General features: G+C 44.0%; 1 protein-coding gene across 2 annotated transcripts; it reads right to left on the reverse strand.

The window, feature by feature from the left end:
* Nucleotides 1-1,452: 1,452 nt before the first annotated feature.
* On the reverse strand, nucleotides 1,453-16,593 carry LOC306921792 (phospholipid phosphatase 3-like; the record flags this gene model as incomplete). 2 transcript variants are annotated; one of them, XM_079499093.1, is made up of 7 exons in its annotated part: nucleotides 1,453-2,402; nucleotides 2,859-3,035; nucleotides 4,329-4,386; nucleotides 4,521-4,807; nucleotides 5,154-5,311; nucleotides 8,995-9,123; nucleotides 16,509-16,593. In XM_079499093.1, the coding sequence occupies 6 exons, from the start codon at nucleotides 9,104-9,106 to the stop codon at nucleotides 2,304-2,306; spliced, it is 891 nt and encodes a 296-aa protein (XP_079355219.1). In that variant the 3' UTR covers nucleotides 1,453-2,303. The 2 variants fall into 2 exon arrangements, with proteins under 2 accessions (XP_079355219.1, XP_079355218.1); XM_079499092.1 differs by lacking the exon at nucleotides 16,509-16,593 and having other exon boundaries at nucleotides 8,995-9,193.
* Nucleotides 16,594-18,383: the final 1,790 nt, after the last annotated feature.

The following is an 18,383-nucleotide window of genomic DNA, read 5'->3' on the forward strand; positions in this document are numbered from 1 at the left end:
AAGGCTACATACTGTAGGAGGAACATGTTTTTATGTGTGTGTGTGTGTGTGTGAACGTGCGTGCGTGCGTGCGTGCGTGTGGGCGCGCGTGGGTGTGAGTGTCAGACTGTGCGTGCGTACGTACGTGAGCGCGTACGTGAGCGGCTGGGTGTGCGTGTCTGTGCATGCGTGCATGTGTGTATGCACGCGTGCCGTGTGCGTGCCTGTGTTTGAGCTGCGTGGGTGTGTGTACATCGCTCTTGTATAAACAATGTATCACAATGCAGCATTTTATCAATATCAACGGGGACCCCTCATGCACACGCTCTCTTCCTGCTGTTTTAGGAACTCTCGACCAATCCCATTTCACTTCACATCAAGACCAAAAGCGTCCAGCCCTCCAGGCAGACTGTTGGTGATGGAACATGTTGCCGTGGCAACAGAACTCTTTGAGCTCCTGAACCGATCATATACGCCTCAGAACTTTTATTGCGTCCCCGTGCCCCCCCACCCCGAGACCCGTGTACATAAACGACCCCAAAGTGTTGATTGTCTTGTATTGCTATTGAAGTTCAAGTAAAGATGTGAAACCATCACATGTCCATCCTTCTGTTGTTGTGAGATTGAGAACGAAGAAACAAGAAATAACAAACTCAAATGCATTTAGCATTTATGTTACCATTTACCAAAGATATATATTTTAAAATATATTTTAACCATATTTTCTTTTGTTTTATATTATTAGAAATTAGACTATTCAGAGTGTATGATAAAGAGGCATCCAAATATAATTTGTAAACACAACTACCAACCACTGTATATAAAGGCATAGAATACACTGTAGGAAATGCAATATATACTGTACACAGGCTGAAATGTTGAGAAATATAAAGTTAGAGAAAGACAGATACAAATACTGTAGAAACGAGTATTTTTAAATAACTTGACGTCAAAACTGTTTAAAAATAAATCACCATCACCTTTAATGGTCTGTGCACTCCTGGACAGAAGTTTACCCTTGTAACAAAACTGACATGGATTATTTACATGGTCCAAAGCGTAATTTACACTTAGTACGACAGTGTTTCTTTCCAAAAAAGATTCTACTGTGGGTCCTTTTTGGCACGCAACACTGTTGTGCGATGGAGCACAAATTCATCTTAATCGCGGTGTTACATCAGTAAACTACATGAGGTACTGGAGCCAGGCTGCATAGATACACACACACACACACACACACACACACACACGAAGGAGAACATGAGAACATTCAAAACATGTCTACAAACACGCTTACAGAATGAGTTGTTTTATCGCTATTGGTACATTTCTTTCTGTACCATTACATTCACTGAGTTTATATGTACAGTTACAGTATGTAGAACTGGCTACAAGATATCGCTTAAGTATAAAATTGTAAATTACATTCTATCTGCTTAGTCATTACAAATAATTAATTTATAATACTAGTGGTAAGTATTTTTAAAGTGCTATTTCTGTGTGATACAGGTTACAGGTGAGGTTAAGAGTGCCAATAGTCAGTCTGTGTTCAGGTACAATCTACATGCTCATCTGACAGGCAAATACATGTGTCAAGCTAGTGTCAAACACCATGCAAGTGTATGTATACATAAATTATATATTTCACATTTTCAAAATATATAAAATGTGCCCAAAATGTATTTGAAAATATATGCATTTGGAACCTGAAGATACAATTAGCATGTTATCCAAATATGGCATGCATAATCATTATTTCCCGACCCCACATGGTCCAAAATATTATATTTTGGACCATTTGTATATATTTTGAAAGAGGTGAAAAGCATTTTCCCACGTATGGACGAAGGCCACTTCATAGGCAAAAACCTTCAACAACCCGTCTCATACACAATATCCTGAAGAGTTCAATGACTCCCTTTTCACTGAAGACAACTGATAGAGGAGGTTGGAAAATGGTCTCTCTCTCCTTCTTGTCTGAAAACTGAGGTATGTGATTTGACTTCACAGGAAATGGTCCGACATTCTTCAAATCTCTGTCTGACCAAGCCAGACTACAGGCTATACAGACTCGCAGGCTCACACAAACATGCAGGTACTTTATGCATAGTGTGTATGAACGAGTTGGTGCATACACACAGTGGTTCTTAACTGCTTCCGCAATAGTCTCTGAGGTTTGCATTGACGGTGACACCAGGGCCTGGAATTGTATAGTAAATAATACAACATGTCTCTGTTAATGTTGACGTCTGCCCGTGACCCTGACAGAAGCTCTTATGGCCCTCTTGTATGGCTCCCATGCCCAGTGGTTGTGAAACCGTGACCTAGCAGACGGTATGGTGGGGTGACAAGGTGCTGTCCAGGCCTTGGTTAGGACTGACAGCAGAACTGGAGGATTTAAACATGGAGGAGATGTGGCAAGCCTGGGAAACACACAGAGACACAACGCACACTGGTGAGCTACACAACTCTACGGCAGCCATTGACTTTAACCACTTAAGCTCTATTTCAAGAATATCTCAAATTGTTCGTCTACAAGCTCACAACATGTGATGATGATGCGATGTGAGCTTGTAGATCTGCTATTTTTGCTCTTTTGGGATTTTAACTATATTTGTATTTATGCTTATAAGGACATGCTGAAAATAGAGCCGCCAGGGTGAAATTGGTTAACAGAAAAGTTTACGCATGCACGCACACACGCACGCACGCATGCGCACACACACACACACACAACACACACGCTCGCACGCAAGCACACACACACACACACACACACACACACACACACACACACGCACACGCACACGCACACACACACACACACACACACACACACACGCACACGCACACACGCATAGTGTAGGTGCTGTACTGACCACCCAGTAAGCAGTGAGGGCTCCCTGTAAGTAGCCAGTCAGTACATCGGAGGGATGGTGTCTGAAGTCGGAGATGCGTGTGAGGCCCGTGTACACGGCCAGCAGGACCAGGAAGGACTGCAGCACAGGCCGCAGCAAGCGAGCGCCACGCCACGTCAGCCGCGCCTGCAGGTAAAACTATCCACACAAACATAAACCGTGGTTTACTTTGGACGCATGTCTCCTTGAATGAAATAACTCACCAGTTAAAACCCGGGAAAGCATCTGTGTCGTTTTAGATTTTAGCAGTGGCAATTCAACATTAGAACAATCTAGCTGCTAATGTTGCTCTGGAGAGGTAAGTCTGGAGCTCTCTGCTGGAACTGTTGCCCCCACAACCCGACTCCGGATAAGCGGTTGAAGATGGATGGATGGAGGGCCATAGCCAATTATATATCATTTTGGGGGTTGGCACGAAAAAGATGAACTACTGATTTAATGTGTTAAATAATGAACAACACTGCTGTGACAGCAGCGTAGTTTTCAGCTATGTACACAGCTCCTGACCAATCTCCATTGTGGCTACAAGTTAGGATTAAAATGGGGTTCAGGTGAACACGGGTACTTCGTTGCATGACAGCGTCGCTTGCTGTGAAAAATGCACAACCTAGATTTTGATCTGTGTAATGTTGAGTTTTACAACAGAGTTGCCTACATTGTGCGATTAGGTTTCTGTTTCCAACCTCTCTCTCCTTACTCAAACTGTCACATAAAATAACAGACAAGAGGATAAGAGAGAGACAGCAGCACTCATGGAAAAATACATCCACTCAGAGGCAAGAACTCTGCTATGCACATGCACAAGCAATCAAGCATGCATGCACTCCCGATTTCCCTGTGTGTATACACATGCACATGGTGCACGTGCACATAGTACAATACACATATGATGAACACATTCACACATGCACACGGACGCACGCGTGCTGCACACACACACACACACACACACACACACACACACACACACACACACACACACACACACACACACACACACACACACACACACACACACACACACACACACACACACACACACACACACACACACACACACACACACACACACACACACACACACACAGTGACAAGGAGGTCAGACTCCTCCCATAGCAGAACAAAGCTGTCTCTGTCTGTCCCAGTTCTCCTTTCAGACCCTCTCTCTTTCTACCTCTTTTCTCTCGCTCTCTGCTTCACACTAGACTGATGATGGCTCCCTGTTGCTGTTCTCTCCTGCAGCATTTTTCGCTGTAATTGGACTTGGGAGAGAATGCATTGTGTTCGACCAGAGTGTACAGTATGTGTGTGTGCCAGAGTGTGTGTGGGAGGGGGGGGGGCGAGTGGCAGTCAGAAAGACAGATGGACAGACAGACGGATGGATTGATAGATACTGTATGTACTGTAGATAGATTGATAGACTGTACTTACTGCTAGATAGAGCATGGTATACATCGCAAAAGAGGCGTGGCCAGAAAAGAAGGATTTCCTGAAAAGAACACATATTTAGAACAAGGTGGAACCCCAAAACAGAATGCACACATAAAGTAAAGTATACGGTTTCCTGTACACCATGCGTGTACTGTACTGTGTACACACACACACACATGCACAAACACACACCTGGCCTCCTCCTCCAGGCGGTGGTCAGGCTGGTTGCACGTCACTGACGCAACGTACGTTCCAGGTGTGCAGTTGAGGGAAGCGTAGGAGACCCCGCACACAGACAGGAAGTGAGGTCTCAGGCGGCCCACGCTCAACTTGGCCATGTTGGTGAACGACTGGCCCACGCAGCAGCCAAACAGGAAGCAGCCCAGCTCCTTGTACAGACACGACACGTACAGGTTCCTCACAAAGGCCTTGGAGCTGATGCCGCGGAAACGCACCCTGTAACACTCCCCGAGAGCAATCTGAAAGGTGCACAGGTGCAAGTAGCAAAGACGTTAGTTGTATAGCAACTTCCATGCACTGAACGCAGCTCAATCATGAACATCCGAAACCGTTTTTTTAGAACCAATATAAACGAGTTTACAAACAAATGGTAATAGAGAAGCAATGTTTTTTTTTTACAATTGTTTTTCTTATATTTGTTACTGTATCAATGAATCAATACAAATGATTAACCACTTGCATCATACTTCATGACAAACATTTGGAAAATAGCAGATCTACAAGCTCACAACATAACAATAATAATTGATGATGATTATGATGTTTATGATGGTGATGATAAATAATGAGCTCTATATTACTCACGGTGAGGCCAGTGATGACAATGCCTCCAATGATGAGAAGTTCATCTGGTATGACCTCTCTGTGCAGGTATGGGTAGGTGATGCTGGGGTCGCCACACATGAAGCCCCTTCTGTATGGTCTCACCGCCTTCAGCTCACATGCAAAGAATGGAATGGAGGCTGCGCCAAGGAGGAGGCATGTGTGAGGAAAGGGTTGGCAGGGATGAGTTAAATAAGAGAAAGAATTCAACCACGTAACAAATCTGCACACTCCCAGTGGGATTATAGATGTCTGCAGATAATGAAGCTTTGGGAGGAGAGGAGAAAAGAACAAACAAACAAACAAGAGCAAACAAACAGAAAGACAGCATGAGACACAAATATGCCTGTTCCTCGGGTGGGGGGGGGGGGGGGGATAGACTGCAAAACATGAGAATGGGAACCTTCTAGTTTTCTCTGGAGAAGTTTGATAACCATAAGGAATGTTATGGGGTCACGGCAACGTTCCTTTGGGACCAGAGAAACCAATAGGAACATCAGCAGAGAGAGGGGTTTCAGTTTCCTGGCTGAACAAAGCCTGCATCGGCGCACTCCACTGGGACTGAGAATAGAATAGTATTGTAAAAGCAGGCGGAGCGGAGCGGGGACCTGGTTTGCACTGTGCATGAGTATTGAGTGTTTGTTTCTGTTGATGGGGAGACGGCGAGAGGGGCTGTTTGTGACTTCAGTTCAACTTGCCCATTGCAAAAACAATGATAGTGACTGTGGCAGGAGACCAGGGCTGTCTGTGTGGTGCCTGCCTATGGCTATGCACTGCATGCAGTATAGTCCTCAGTGTTCATTTAATGACTGTGTCACTTGCTGAAAATCAGTTATTGTCTGCCTACAGTATGTGCTTAAGGGTCAATTTTGCTGTGTTTATGCCCACTCTCTCTGATTCCCTGCCTCCCTCCCTCCCTCCTCTTTTTCCTTCCATCTCTCCATCACTCTGCCTTAATTTAGCTTCTCTCTCTCTCTCTCTCTCCATCTCCATCTCCATCTCCATCTCTCTCTCTCTCTCTCTCTCTCTCTCTCTCTCTATCTCCATCTCTATCTCTATCTCCATCTCTCTCTCTCTCACTCTCTCTCTGTTCCTTGCAGATACAAGTATACAAGTGGGATGGAGAGAAGAGTAAATGTGCGAGAGGGAAGTAGAAAAGCTGAAAGAAATGAGGAGTCTCTTCATCCAACCTGTTGTTCATGCAGACTCTCCTTCCAGCCTCGTTCAATTAGCTACTTAGCTTCTTACATCTTACATAACTGGAGTCCTATTACATACTGTAAAGGGACCATGGGAGGAGGAGATGGTCAATTAGTGACCCTCTCTCATAGACTAATAGCACACAGGGATTGTGTATTTATTTATTTATACTGAATACAATTCCCCTCGGCCTCACTCTACCCTGAGAACTTGAGGTTGTCATGGAAACTGTAGAATTCCCTGAGCAATGCACGAAGCGGCTGGCACGGAACGCTCGAGAGCGCGCGTGAGCGGAGTGAATGAGGGAACATGAGGGAGGGAGAGAGACAGAGGAACAGTGTGTGTGTGTGTGTGCGTGTGTGCGTGCGTGCGTGCGTGTGTGAAAGAGAAAGGGAGCGAGCGAGCACGACAAAAGTGCAAGTTTCTTTCTTTCTGTGCACATTCTCAAAGCTCATTTAGACCCACGATTGTGCTGAATTTAGCCACTGACGTCTGGGCTCATTGTTGATGTGACCAAACAACAAAGTGAGAAATCTCTAAAACAGTGGACAAACAACAGGTTACTGCAGTCAGTCAATACAGTGTATCCTCAGCAGAATACTATTTAGGATACTTAATCCAGTGCATGGGTCAGTGTTACTACTTTATATACAGTAAACAAAGACATGATGGCTGATTTATTAGTAGCCTACCTATTCTAATCATAACATCACGTTCAGACTGGTTTTCTTCTATATATCAATGATAAATGTTCACAATTTCGTTACATTCATGTTGACTATGTGGAACAAGCGTTACCCGACGCTCTGGTCAGGTTAGCCAATCAGGGACTAATACCGGCATAGAGGCACAATCATCATTCTGACAGACCTAAAAGGTCAAAACGTTGGACCAATAATAATTGTGAGCTTATAGATCGGCTATTTTTGGCGAAGAGATTTGTGGCTCTGTTTTCGTCAGTGCCTTACCCTTTTACGGTTTTGAAAAACATTTTAAAATTGTTCAACTATAGTCTACATTGACACGTTGTGAGCTTGTAGATAGACTATTTGAACTATTAAAAAATGTTTTTCAAAATAGTAAAAAAAAAAAAAAAAAGATGATATGTGATAAGGGGCAAGGCACTGACGGAAATAGGGCCATTGGTGTGTAGAGAAATCCTAGTGGATACCCATTCAACTAACTACAGTAGGCTTAGTTGTTGTGGCTCCCAGGGGCCAAGCCAAGCCATCTGGGGGGTCTGTGAGTGAGTCTTTGAGAGTGTGTGCGTGCAAGTGTGTGCATGCGTGTGTGTGTGTGTGTGTGTGTGTGTGTGTGTGTGTGTGTGTGTGTGTGTGTGTGAGAGAGTGTCCTCACCCCACCGGGAAACCCAACCTACCTACAGCACCAATGTAACACCTGAGATTCGAACCCCAGTCTCCCGCATGGGAAGGAACACTAAAGCCAAAGATCTTAACAACTATCCCACTGTCATATAATACCAGACATTCGAACCCGGGCCTCCCCCGGTGTAAAGGGACACTAACGCCAACCACTGGCCAACCTCAAGGTGTTTTATTGTACAGGGAGTCTTTTATCAGGCTTTAACATAGGATCTATTGAAAAGCCAAAAGTAGGCCTGCATAAATTAATTTGATGACTTAAAGAGCCATCTTTAGCCACTAATTACTTAAAAGTGACTATACTATCTCTTTTGGCGACTGTGGCTCCTCCTGGCTACATGTCGAAGTGTCCTTGGGCAAGACACTGAACCCCAAATTGCTCCCGATGTGCTGGTTGGTACCTTGCATGGCTTCCGCCGCAATCGGTGTATGAATGTGTGTGTGAATGGGTGAATGTAATGCACAATCTATGTAAAGCGCCTTGGATAAAGGCGCTATATAAATGCACCATTTACCATTTAATGATTGCATTAATTACAATGTAACATGGAGTGTATGTGTAGGCTACAGGTTTATCCAGACATACATAAAGTGACAGTAAAAGTGTACATTCCAACTCTCTCATTGATGAGAGAGGTGGGTCATGTAAGGCGCTACTCTGCTAGCAGAGAGTAACATTTGACAGCCAAATAATATGATAATGATAATGTTACTAAATGATCGCAAACTAAATATGGGATGAAAAGTATGAACAATGAATGTCTCTTATGTCTGACAAGATGACTGAATCTTGACAAATGATTGAACTGATACAGTTTCTGATCTGGTCTTCCCTAAACATAAAAAAAAAAAATATTGTTTATTGTTTGTTTATTGCTGATTGATACTTAATATTTTAGACACACATTAGTGACTGACTGCCTCCCCCGTGACTATTCTTCTGGGGGCAAACTGTAGCCTACAAATTAAAAAAATCACAGTGCAATTAAATTGATTGATTGATTGAAATATTTATTAACAGTTTGCAGAATTACAGTAGCCTACATTTCAAGCACAAACTCAATACAAAGGCTGTTAACTGTGAGTGGACGACCCAATTAAGCATTACACTTGTTTACAAGAGGGTCCACCATGTTCAATTCATCAAAACATTTAGAGACGTACAAATAGACACTTCTATATAGACAAAGAACAGAACAGGAATTCATCATAAAATGAATTGATGTTACATATTTGCTTACCAAGGAACAGGCAGAGGAGATCTAACGCCACCAGAAGTCTTCGTTTAGACAGGACGGCTCCAGTAACTTCATTGAGTTTCTTCCCTGTGCAGTTGTCCTTCCCCACTGCCATGATGCCCCGGTTATCCGCTAGTTTGAGTTGTAAATCCGGATTGGTGACAGACACACTGACACTTTGATGAACAAACTTATCCAACATGGTGAAATGTTATAAATATAAAAATGTTATAAATATAAAGTTTATATTAGATAGTTGTCGGTATCAAAAAAAAGTTAGAGCGCTCGGGAATTCATTTGTGGAACTCGACGGTTTGAAGAATCGGATGCTTGTGAAAGTCCGTAAAGACATTGGCTCTTTTTATTTCATCGCTCCCACTCCATAAAACTCGCCCTGACTTGCTCTACGCGAGCCTGTCACGGTGTCACCACCAAGATATGCGCATCCGTCTCCCACTGACGAGTCCCACCACAGACACAACTCCAGACCTGAACGCATGCAGTTGCGAAACGGACCTTCTTCATGGAAAAATCACAGATCAGCCTCTCCTGCTGCTTGCATTGTCATATCTCTTTGCAAAACTTGCGCTCTTTCAGAAAGAGTGATTTGCGATGCGTATCAGTGCGTGTGCGCCTGCCCCACCCCTCTCTCTGCCCCTTCTCTTCAAGAGGCAAGTGGCCTAAAGTAGCCTATAGTTCTAACTGATCAGTGATGCAATAGGACAGAGTGACAGACAGTCTGCTCTGGTGAAATAGGAAGATGAAGAAGAGTCACATACTGTATCAGCGATGTGTCACTGTCATGTAAAGGTGATTTATGAGATTGATGATGATGGAGATGTAATGCCTGGCATGCCACTCCTTATATTCACCTTACACCCAGTTTATTCTCATTTATGTTCAGGATCTCCTCACTGGTCGACAAAAACACATGAAGACCTACTGTAACAGGACAAGGATTCTTCAGTTCAACTATATATGCATGCACCTCTTGGTACCACCTCAAAGGCCCTTAAAACAAGGCTCCAGACTTCCCAAAACAAACTGGTCAGGCTATATATACTACTTGGCCTCACTACCCGAACCCACCTCACCCCTGCCCACTTTGACAGGCTGGAATGGCTTAGGCCGGGTTAACGCACAGTACAGCATCTTGCAATGGGTCTGGTCTATGGAGCTATTATTGCGCCAAAAGGTTTGATCGTTTAACAGAAACTGTTCCATCGAAAAAAATAAAATTGAAGTTGAAAAGTAAAAATGTAACCTGAAAGTCTCTTATTTTTTTTCTTGAACTTGAAAAAAACCTGAAAATCTCTTCTTTTTTTTCTTGAACTTGAAAAATACCAAGATTTATTCAAAAGTTTTTTTTTGTATTCAAAAGTTTTTTTCAGTTTAATTTTTAACTTTTAGATTTAGATTTTTGAGTATATATATATTTTTTCAGTTTCAGATTTTATTTTTTTCATTCAGATCTTTTTTTTTTCATTCAGATCTTATTTTTACAGATTCAAATCATATTTTTTTGGTTTCAGGTGTGGTTTTTTTTCGCTTCTCACTTTGCTCACTTTCAGGTGCCAAAAAGTTTCAGATTACTTTTGGCACAGATCTTGCATGGGGGTGCGGCCTCAACCCTCCTGCCCCGTGATGTCATCAACCTGCATCCAGGAAATGTAGTTTAGAACAACTCTATGGTTTAGAAGCATACTGGTACCTACAGTTCAGGCAATACTAATAGTACTACTACTACTAGGCATAATAATAATAATAATAATAATAATAATAATTTATAATAATAAACACAACCCGTTCCACTGCGCGCATGCACGCACGCACGCATGCACACAGGGCGCAGCAATACAGTACAGTACAGTACAGCACAGTATGGTACAGTGCGGCACAGTATAGTATAGTACAGTACGGTACAGTATTGCACAGTACAGCACAGTACAGTACAGTCTGCTACAGCACAGTACAGCACGGTACAGTACAGTACGGTACAGTAGTGTGGTACGGTACGGTATGACCCGGGGACCCCCGGAAATGCTTTGGCAATGTCTCGGGACCCCCCGCCCCCTCCCGACCCCCAATATAAATTGACTGCTACAATAACCATAATAATAAATAAATACTGAAACCAGATATAATCATTAGGGAAGGTGTATGCATGTACTATGTGTACTATATGTAAACTCTTCATTTCCACTTTCCAGCCATTCAGTTGGAACATATTGTAGTAGAACTAGAATTATTTTTTAAATCATTTGGGGACCCCCCAAAATAATTTGGTGACCCCCCGAGGGGTCGCGACCCACGGGTTGAGAACCCCTGCAGTACAGTACAGTAAATGGATCCATTTGTACACTCTCATAATTACAGACCCATAAGGGTCCATTTGGTTCCAAACTAGCTGGGGACCCCCTGGAACTCCCTCAAGGACCCCTGGGGGTCCCCAGACCCCACTCTAGGAACCACTGGTCTAAGCCCTATTTCCAGCAAGACATATAATTGAGTACAGTTGAGTAGGCCTACATGCATGCACGTATACGCATGCATACATATAAGCCTGTGTCACTCTAGCGCTACGCCATGCCATCCAGGTGGCCAGTGTACTGTTCCATACAGTACTGCCTCCCCAGTGTCCCCCCAGTGCCTCCCCAGTACCTCCCCAATGTCTGCCCACTGTGCCCAGGGCCTCCCTATAGTGCCTCCCCAGTGTCCCCCCAGTGCCTCCCCAGTGTCCCCCCAGTGCCTCCCCAGTACCTCCCCAATGTCTGCCCACTGTGCCCAGGGCCTCCCTATAGTGCCTCCCCAGTGTCCCCCCAGTGCCTCCCCAGTGTCCCCCCAGTGCCTCCCCAGTGTCCCCCCAATGTCTGCCCAGGGCCTCCCTAGTGACACCCCAGTGCCCCCCCATGGCCGCTTCGGGGGGGGGGGGGGGGGGGGGGGGGGGGGGACGACCTCTGTCCCAACTCTGTATGCCCAGTGTTCCCCCAGTGCCTCCCCAGTGTCCCCCCAGTGCCTCCCCAGTACCTCCCCAATGTCTGCCCAGGGCCTCCCTAGTGCATCCCCAGTGTCCCCCCAGTGCCTCCCCAGTGTCCCCCCAGTGCCTCCCCAGTGTCCCCCCAATGTCTGCCCAGGGCCTCCCTAGTGACTCCCCAGTGCCTCCCCAGTGTCTCCCCAGTGTCCCCCCAGTGCCTCCCCAGTGTCTCCCCAGTGCCTCCACAGTGCCTCCCCAGTGTCTCCCCAGTGCCCCCCCAGTGCCTCCACAGAGCCTCCCCAGTGTCCAGTGTCCCCCCAGTGCCTCCCCAGTGTCCCACAGTTCCTCCCCAGTACCTCCCCAGTGTCTCCCCAGTGCCCAGTGTCACCCCAGTGCCTCCCCAGTGTCCCCACAGTGCCTCCCCAGTGCCTCCACAGTACCTCCCCAATGTCTGCCCAGGGCCTCCCCAGTGCCTCCCCAGTGTCCCCCCAGTGCCTCCCCAGTGTCTCCCCAGTGCTCAGTGTCCCCCCCAGTGCTAACTAAAATGTTAGCATGTTGCATGCTGAAAATAGCAGATCTACAAGCCCACAACGTGTCGCGCTGCGACGCGTTGTGAGCTTGTAGATCGGCTATTTTCACCAAGTGAAAAAACTGTCATTACGACGGCATCAAGGCCCGCCAAAATACATTTTGTTCGACTAAATCAACTGTAGATTTAGTCGACTACAATCTAATGATATTTAGTCGACTAAAACTAGACTAACACTAAACCATTCCAGGTGACTAAAATGTGACTAAAACAAAATTAAAACTATTCAAGAGACTATGACTAAAACTAAAATCTAAATTTGCTGCCAAAAACAACACTGTACTATACTGTACTGTACTGTACTGTACTGCGCCATGCTGTGCCGTGCCGTACTGTACTGGGCTGTGCTGTACTGTACTGTACAATACTGTACTGTACCGTGCTGTAGCAGATTGTACTGTACTGTGCTGTACCGCACTGTACTATACTGTGCCGCACTGTACCATACTGTACTGCTGCGCCCTGTGTGTGTGCACGTGCGTGTGCGTGCGTGCGTGCGTGCGCGCAGTGGAACGGGGTGTGTTTATTATTATAAATTAGTATTATTATTATTATTATTATGCCTAGTAGTAGTAGTAGTAGTAGTAGTACTATTAGTATTGCCTGAACTGTAGGTACCATTATGCTTCTAAACCATAGAGTTGTTCTAAACTACATTTCCTGGATGCAGGTTGATGACATCACGGGGCAGGAGGGTTGAGGCCGCACCCCCATGCAAGATCTGTGCCAAAAGTAATTTGAAACTTTTTGGCACCTGAAAGTGAGCAAAGTGAGAAGCGAAAAAAAAACACACCTGAAAACAAAAAAATATGATTTGAATCTGTAAAAATAAGATCTGAATGGAAAAAAAAGATCTGAATGAAAAAAATAAAATCTGAAACTGAAAAAAAAAATATATATACTCAAAAATCTAAATGTATATTAAAGTTAAAAATTAAACTGAAAAAAACTTTTGAATACAAAAAAAAAACTTTTGAATAAATCTTGGTATTTTTCAAGTTCAAGAAAAAAAAATAAGAGACTTTCAGGGTTTTTTCAAGTTCAAGAAAAAAAAATAAGAGACTTTCAGGTTACATTTTTACTTTTCAACTTCAATATTATTTTTTTCGATGGAACAGTTTCTGTTAAACGATCAAACCTTTTGGCGCAATAATAGCTCCATACTGGTCCACAAGATTCGCTACACCACCAAGATATGATACCCATGTAGGCTACCTGTCTAAATACTTCATTTATGTCAAAGAAGTCCACACCCAACACCAGAGGGAGTTCAACAAACCATGTGCAACCCAGATTCGGCACAAACAAGGGACTAAATTCATTTCGCTCCTATGCCACCAAAATGTGGAACGCCCTACCAGCAGTCATTAAGACATGCAAATCCCTTGACTCCTTCAAAACCGCTCTCAAAGGGCACCTACACTGAAATTCTAAACTGGCCCCCGTAAAATCTGAATTCCCCCCCCACCCCCTTTATCCCCTCACTGTATATGTTTATTCCCCCTTTTTTACCTCCTTTTATGATGATTTCCTGTTTTAGGCTATATAGAAGTCAATCAATCAATCAATAGCCTATCTTGATTCAAGGACACATCAGCAGGTCACATTTAGTCCATGCACTGTAAAAGTACAATTATTAGACACATTTTGTCTCTATTGTTTAAGATTTCAATGCAACTTCCCGAAGTTCCCGTAAAGCTGTTGTTTGGGGGTTTCGTTGACAAGTCTTTGACTACTGACTAGCCTGCCATTTGTTAAGTATGTGCAGGCATGCTGAGTGCCACCCTTCAACCACCCTATGGTATCTGTGATATACTGCAGATGGCAGCAAAGGTGCAGCCAGGATTTGTGAGAGCAAGAGAGAGAGAGACAGAGAGAGGCCCAATCCCAATTGCCTCCCTCAAGCCCTGAGCCCTGAACCCTCATTGACTTTAGTGACGTCAGCTGTAAGTGCTTGAGGGTGAGAGGCTGCGAGGGCTCCACATTGTTGTGAAGAAATGGGACAGCACTTTGAAGATGAGTCCGCCATTCATGACACTTTGCATCACTTTATTCACAGCCAGTGCCTACCTACATGCTTTGCCTATTTAGTATTTATACATGTCTATCACGTCTATTTTAGAATTTAAGCTGATCGTTTTATTATTAGTTTCATAAATACACTTTCCTGTGTGATAGGGGTTGTAATATTAATATATAATAATATTCATTATAAATTGCATTTCCATATTATTTTACTTTGCTCATTTCTCATCATGTTTCCCTTATTATTATTATTGTTATTAAATATATAGCATATCCTTCCATTCCGTCTCCCTTTGAGAACAGTGAGAAAGCACTATTGTGTTTGTTGACATTCTAACTGCGATACATAACTAATTTGCATACTTAAATGATTGACGTTCGGAGGATCCCCCTCATTCCCCTGGTAACGCTATGAACTGTGGGTAATTTATTTGCCAAAGTCAGCTAAAGTCAGCATCGATGCTGACTTTGGCAAAGGGCACATAAAGGGGCGGGGCTGAGCCCTCACTGACTTACCGATTTCAAATGGGACATCCCTCAAGCCCTCGCAGACTTCACATGAACGCGCAGCTAAGTCAGTGAGGGCTCATTGAGTCAGCAAGGGAGCGGATTGGGATTGGGCCAGAGAGAGAACCCATTTCCCTCTATGGTTGCAAAGTCTGGGGCCCACTTCTGATCAAGTACATGAAAAACGGGATAAACACAAAATTGAGACTCTGCATGCGGAATTCTTCAAATCCATTTTCCGCATCCAATGGAAACAACACCAAACAATACCAAACAACACATGCAGAGCAAAATTAGGACGATACCCACTCAAAACCCAAAAGAGAGCATTGAAATTCTATAACCACCTAAAGGAAAGTCGGAATCCCTCAAACACGAACGCAAGGACAACACAAGAGACGGTCGCGGCCACACAGCCAACTCAAGGTATGGCCACTGAGCCGACTTGGGGACCCATCGCAAGGACAACACAAGAGACGGTCACAGCCACACAGCCAACTCAAGGTACGGCCACGGAGCCGACTTGGGGACCCAATGCAGCTCCTCCAAGGAAAACAAACAAATTAACGGAGCTGAACGTGAATCCCCCCCACCGCCCACCCCTTTTTTTCCCTCACTGTATATGTTTCTTTTCCCTTTTACCTCCTTTATGATGAATTCCTGTTCTGTCTATAGAAGTGTCTATTTGTACGTCTCTAAATGTTTTGATGATTTGAACATGGTGGACCCTATTGGAAACAAGTGTAATGCTTAATTGGGTCGTCCACTCACAGTTAACAGCCTTTGTATTGAGTTTGTGCTTGAAATGTACTGTAATTCTGCAAACTGTTAATAAATTCTTCAATCAATCAATCAATCAATCAAACCAGACACACTCCACAAAAAGGCCTGGCTCACTCACATACAGTGAATCCCTGGAAGGATGTCCCCTCAGTCAGTTAGTTCTTTGACTATCACATGCAAAACAAAAGAAAGCTATCTTACACACAAGATCTACCCAAAACCAGAGCAAAATGTAATGCTATTTATTTAGCTCTAAATAGAGAATATACAGTAGCAGAATACTTGAGCACTGTCTGTAACTGATCCAAAACTAAGGAAAACATTCAATCGATACAGACTCAGTGAACACAGTCTTGCTAGTGATTGAGAAAGGCCGCCATAGGCAGACCTGGCTCCCAATAGAAGACAGACGATATGCACCCACTGCACACAAAACAAGGTAGAAACTGTCAGCTACACTTTCAGCTACACTTGCTAACCGTCTGAATGCAAAAACATTGAAACACCACTGTCAACTTTCAAAAGTATAAAGCTAAGTTAGCTAACCTCTCCTATTAGACCAATTATTTGTTTACAAACATTGGGACTGGGCGCACGGGTGACTGTTTCATGTAATCAATTCCCAACAGATCTCCAAACCTGTTGTTTTCGGGAGCGCTGGTTTCAGTCCATTCAACCTCCTCTTGTGAGTTGGCTAGTGAGGTGCACCCTAGGAGACATTTATACTTCAAAGCCCAACAGTATTGCGCACAGAGAACAACTGATATACAAGCTCACATCGCATCGCAGATGCGACTGTTGTGAGCGTAGAGGTCTGCGTGCGCGACACCATCGCGGGACGAAGCATAAATTATACTTGATGGGCTGCAGGTGCGCGTGCATCCGTGCACAAATAGGCTCTGCTGCCGTGTTGTTCATAAGCGCACCTCCCGTTCTTATGACAGCGACTGGAGGTGTGGTTTTGAGGACAACTGTTTTGAATTGCTATTATTGTTCAAACACAACAGAAACCAAGGATTATATATTTCAAGGGCGAGAGATCACAATAAAAATCCTAATCATTCTTCCTCCACACTGGGAGAAAAACAGCATCTGAAAGTTTGATGGGGCATTTTTTACACGTGAGTGCAGTTAGAACTTTTCCATTGCATCTTATGAGAGGTGGTGTTCTTCTGCTGCCTTTGTGCGCGCGCATGCTGTTTCTTATCAGTGTGACGTCGTCTGATAAGGCGTCTTGGATGTATAACTATCTATGACAGAAAATGCACAATGCTTTTTATAGTTCACAAAGAAAGTGTTTATGTAACACAGTTCTGTTTACACCTTTATTTTATTCCTATTCAATATTTATTTGTACATACATTGTTGTATCTTGATTGTTTTGTTCCACTTTTGCTTTGCTAATGTAAACGTATGTTTTCTCATGTCAATAAAGCTCCTTTGAATTGAATGGAGAGCGAGACTCAAAGAGAGAGAGAGACTCAAAGAGAGAGCGAGAGAGAGAGAGAGAGAGAGAGATAGATGAAGTAACCATAATGTCTGCTGCTCAGTTTAATAATTTAATTAACTTGTAAGTGAGTGCATGAGACTCAGACTGCTGGACTGCTCAGTGACGCTTCAGTGACAGCAGAGCATGTTAGTGGAGCAGAGAAGAGGTTAGCCATACCAATCCTTTATTTTAATGACCCCTCCCAGGGTGGTAGAAGATAAACCAGTGTCAGAGAGAGAGAGAGAGAGAGAGAGGGAGAGGGGTGGGGGTAGGGGGATGATGAAACAGAAGAGAAAGCTGTGACTGCATGCCTGTATGCAATTGTAGTTCTCTAAACTGAACTGAGAATAGAGTCAGTAGTTCCTTAATTTGTGCGAAGTCCCAGCAGCATGTGTGTTTTGTCAAACTAGCCATTACGTCAGCCACGACGAGAGAAACCCCAGCTGGTTATGAGAAGTGTGTGTGTGTCTGTGTGTGTCTGTGTGTGTGTGTGTGTGTGTGTGTGTGTGTGTGTGTGTGTGTGTGTGTGTGTGTGTGTGTGTGTGTGTGCGTGCGTGCGTGCGTGCCTGTGCGTGTGTGTGTGTGTGTGTGTGTGTGTGTGTGTGTGTGTGCACTGCGCACGTGTGTAGTTGTTGATCTTTAACTACTGTGGTTTCAATTTAGGGAACAAAATATACCGGTACTCAATCATGTTTCTGTCTGAAAGTGATGTCTTAATACCTCAAACTTTATATCTCACGTCCCATATTTATCACTCCTTCAGCCCTACAGTAACATCCCAGAAGGATTTTGAACCTCCCATCTCTTGAACCGATCTCCTTCCTGTCACAGCTCATATGATCCAACACCACTGTTACTGTAAACAACTGCATCAGCATTATTCAAACCAGTTTGTTTAGGCTTTTCCAGAACCATTGATGAGCCAACATGAAGCCAATGTTATGGATCTAATCGTGTACTTCAACTTCAGCTTGCACTTAATTTATCACAATCTGTAAAAGATTGTGTGAAATATAGGTTTCTGT

The sequence above is a fragment of the Electrona antarctica genome, assembly GCF_951216825.1.
Source record: "Electrona antarctica genome assembly, chromosome: 4".
Classification (NCBI taxonomy): domain Eukaryota; kingdom Metazoa; phylum Chordata; class Actinopteri; order Myctophiformes; family Myctophidae; genus Electrona; species Electrona antarctica.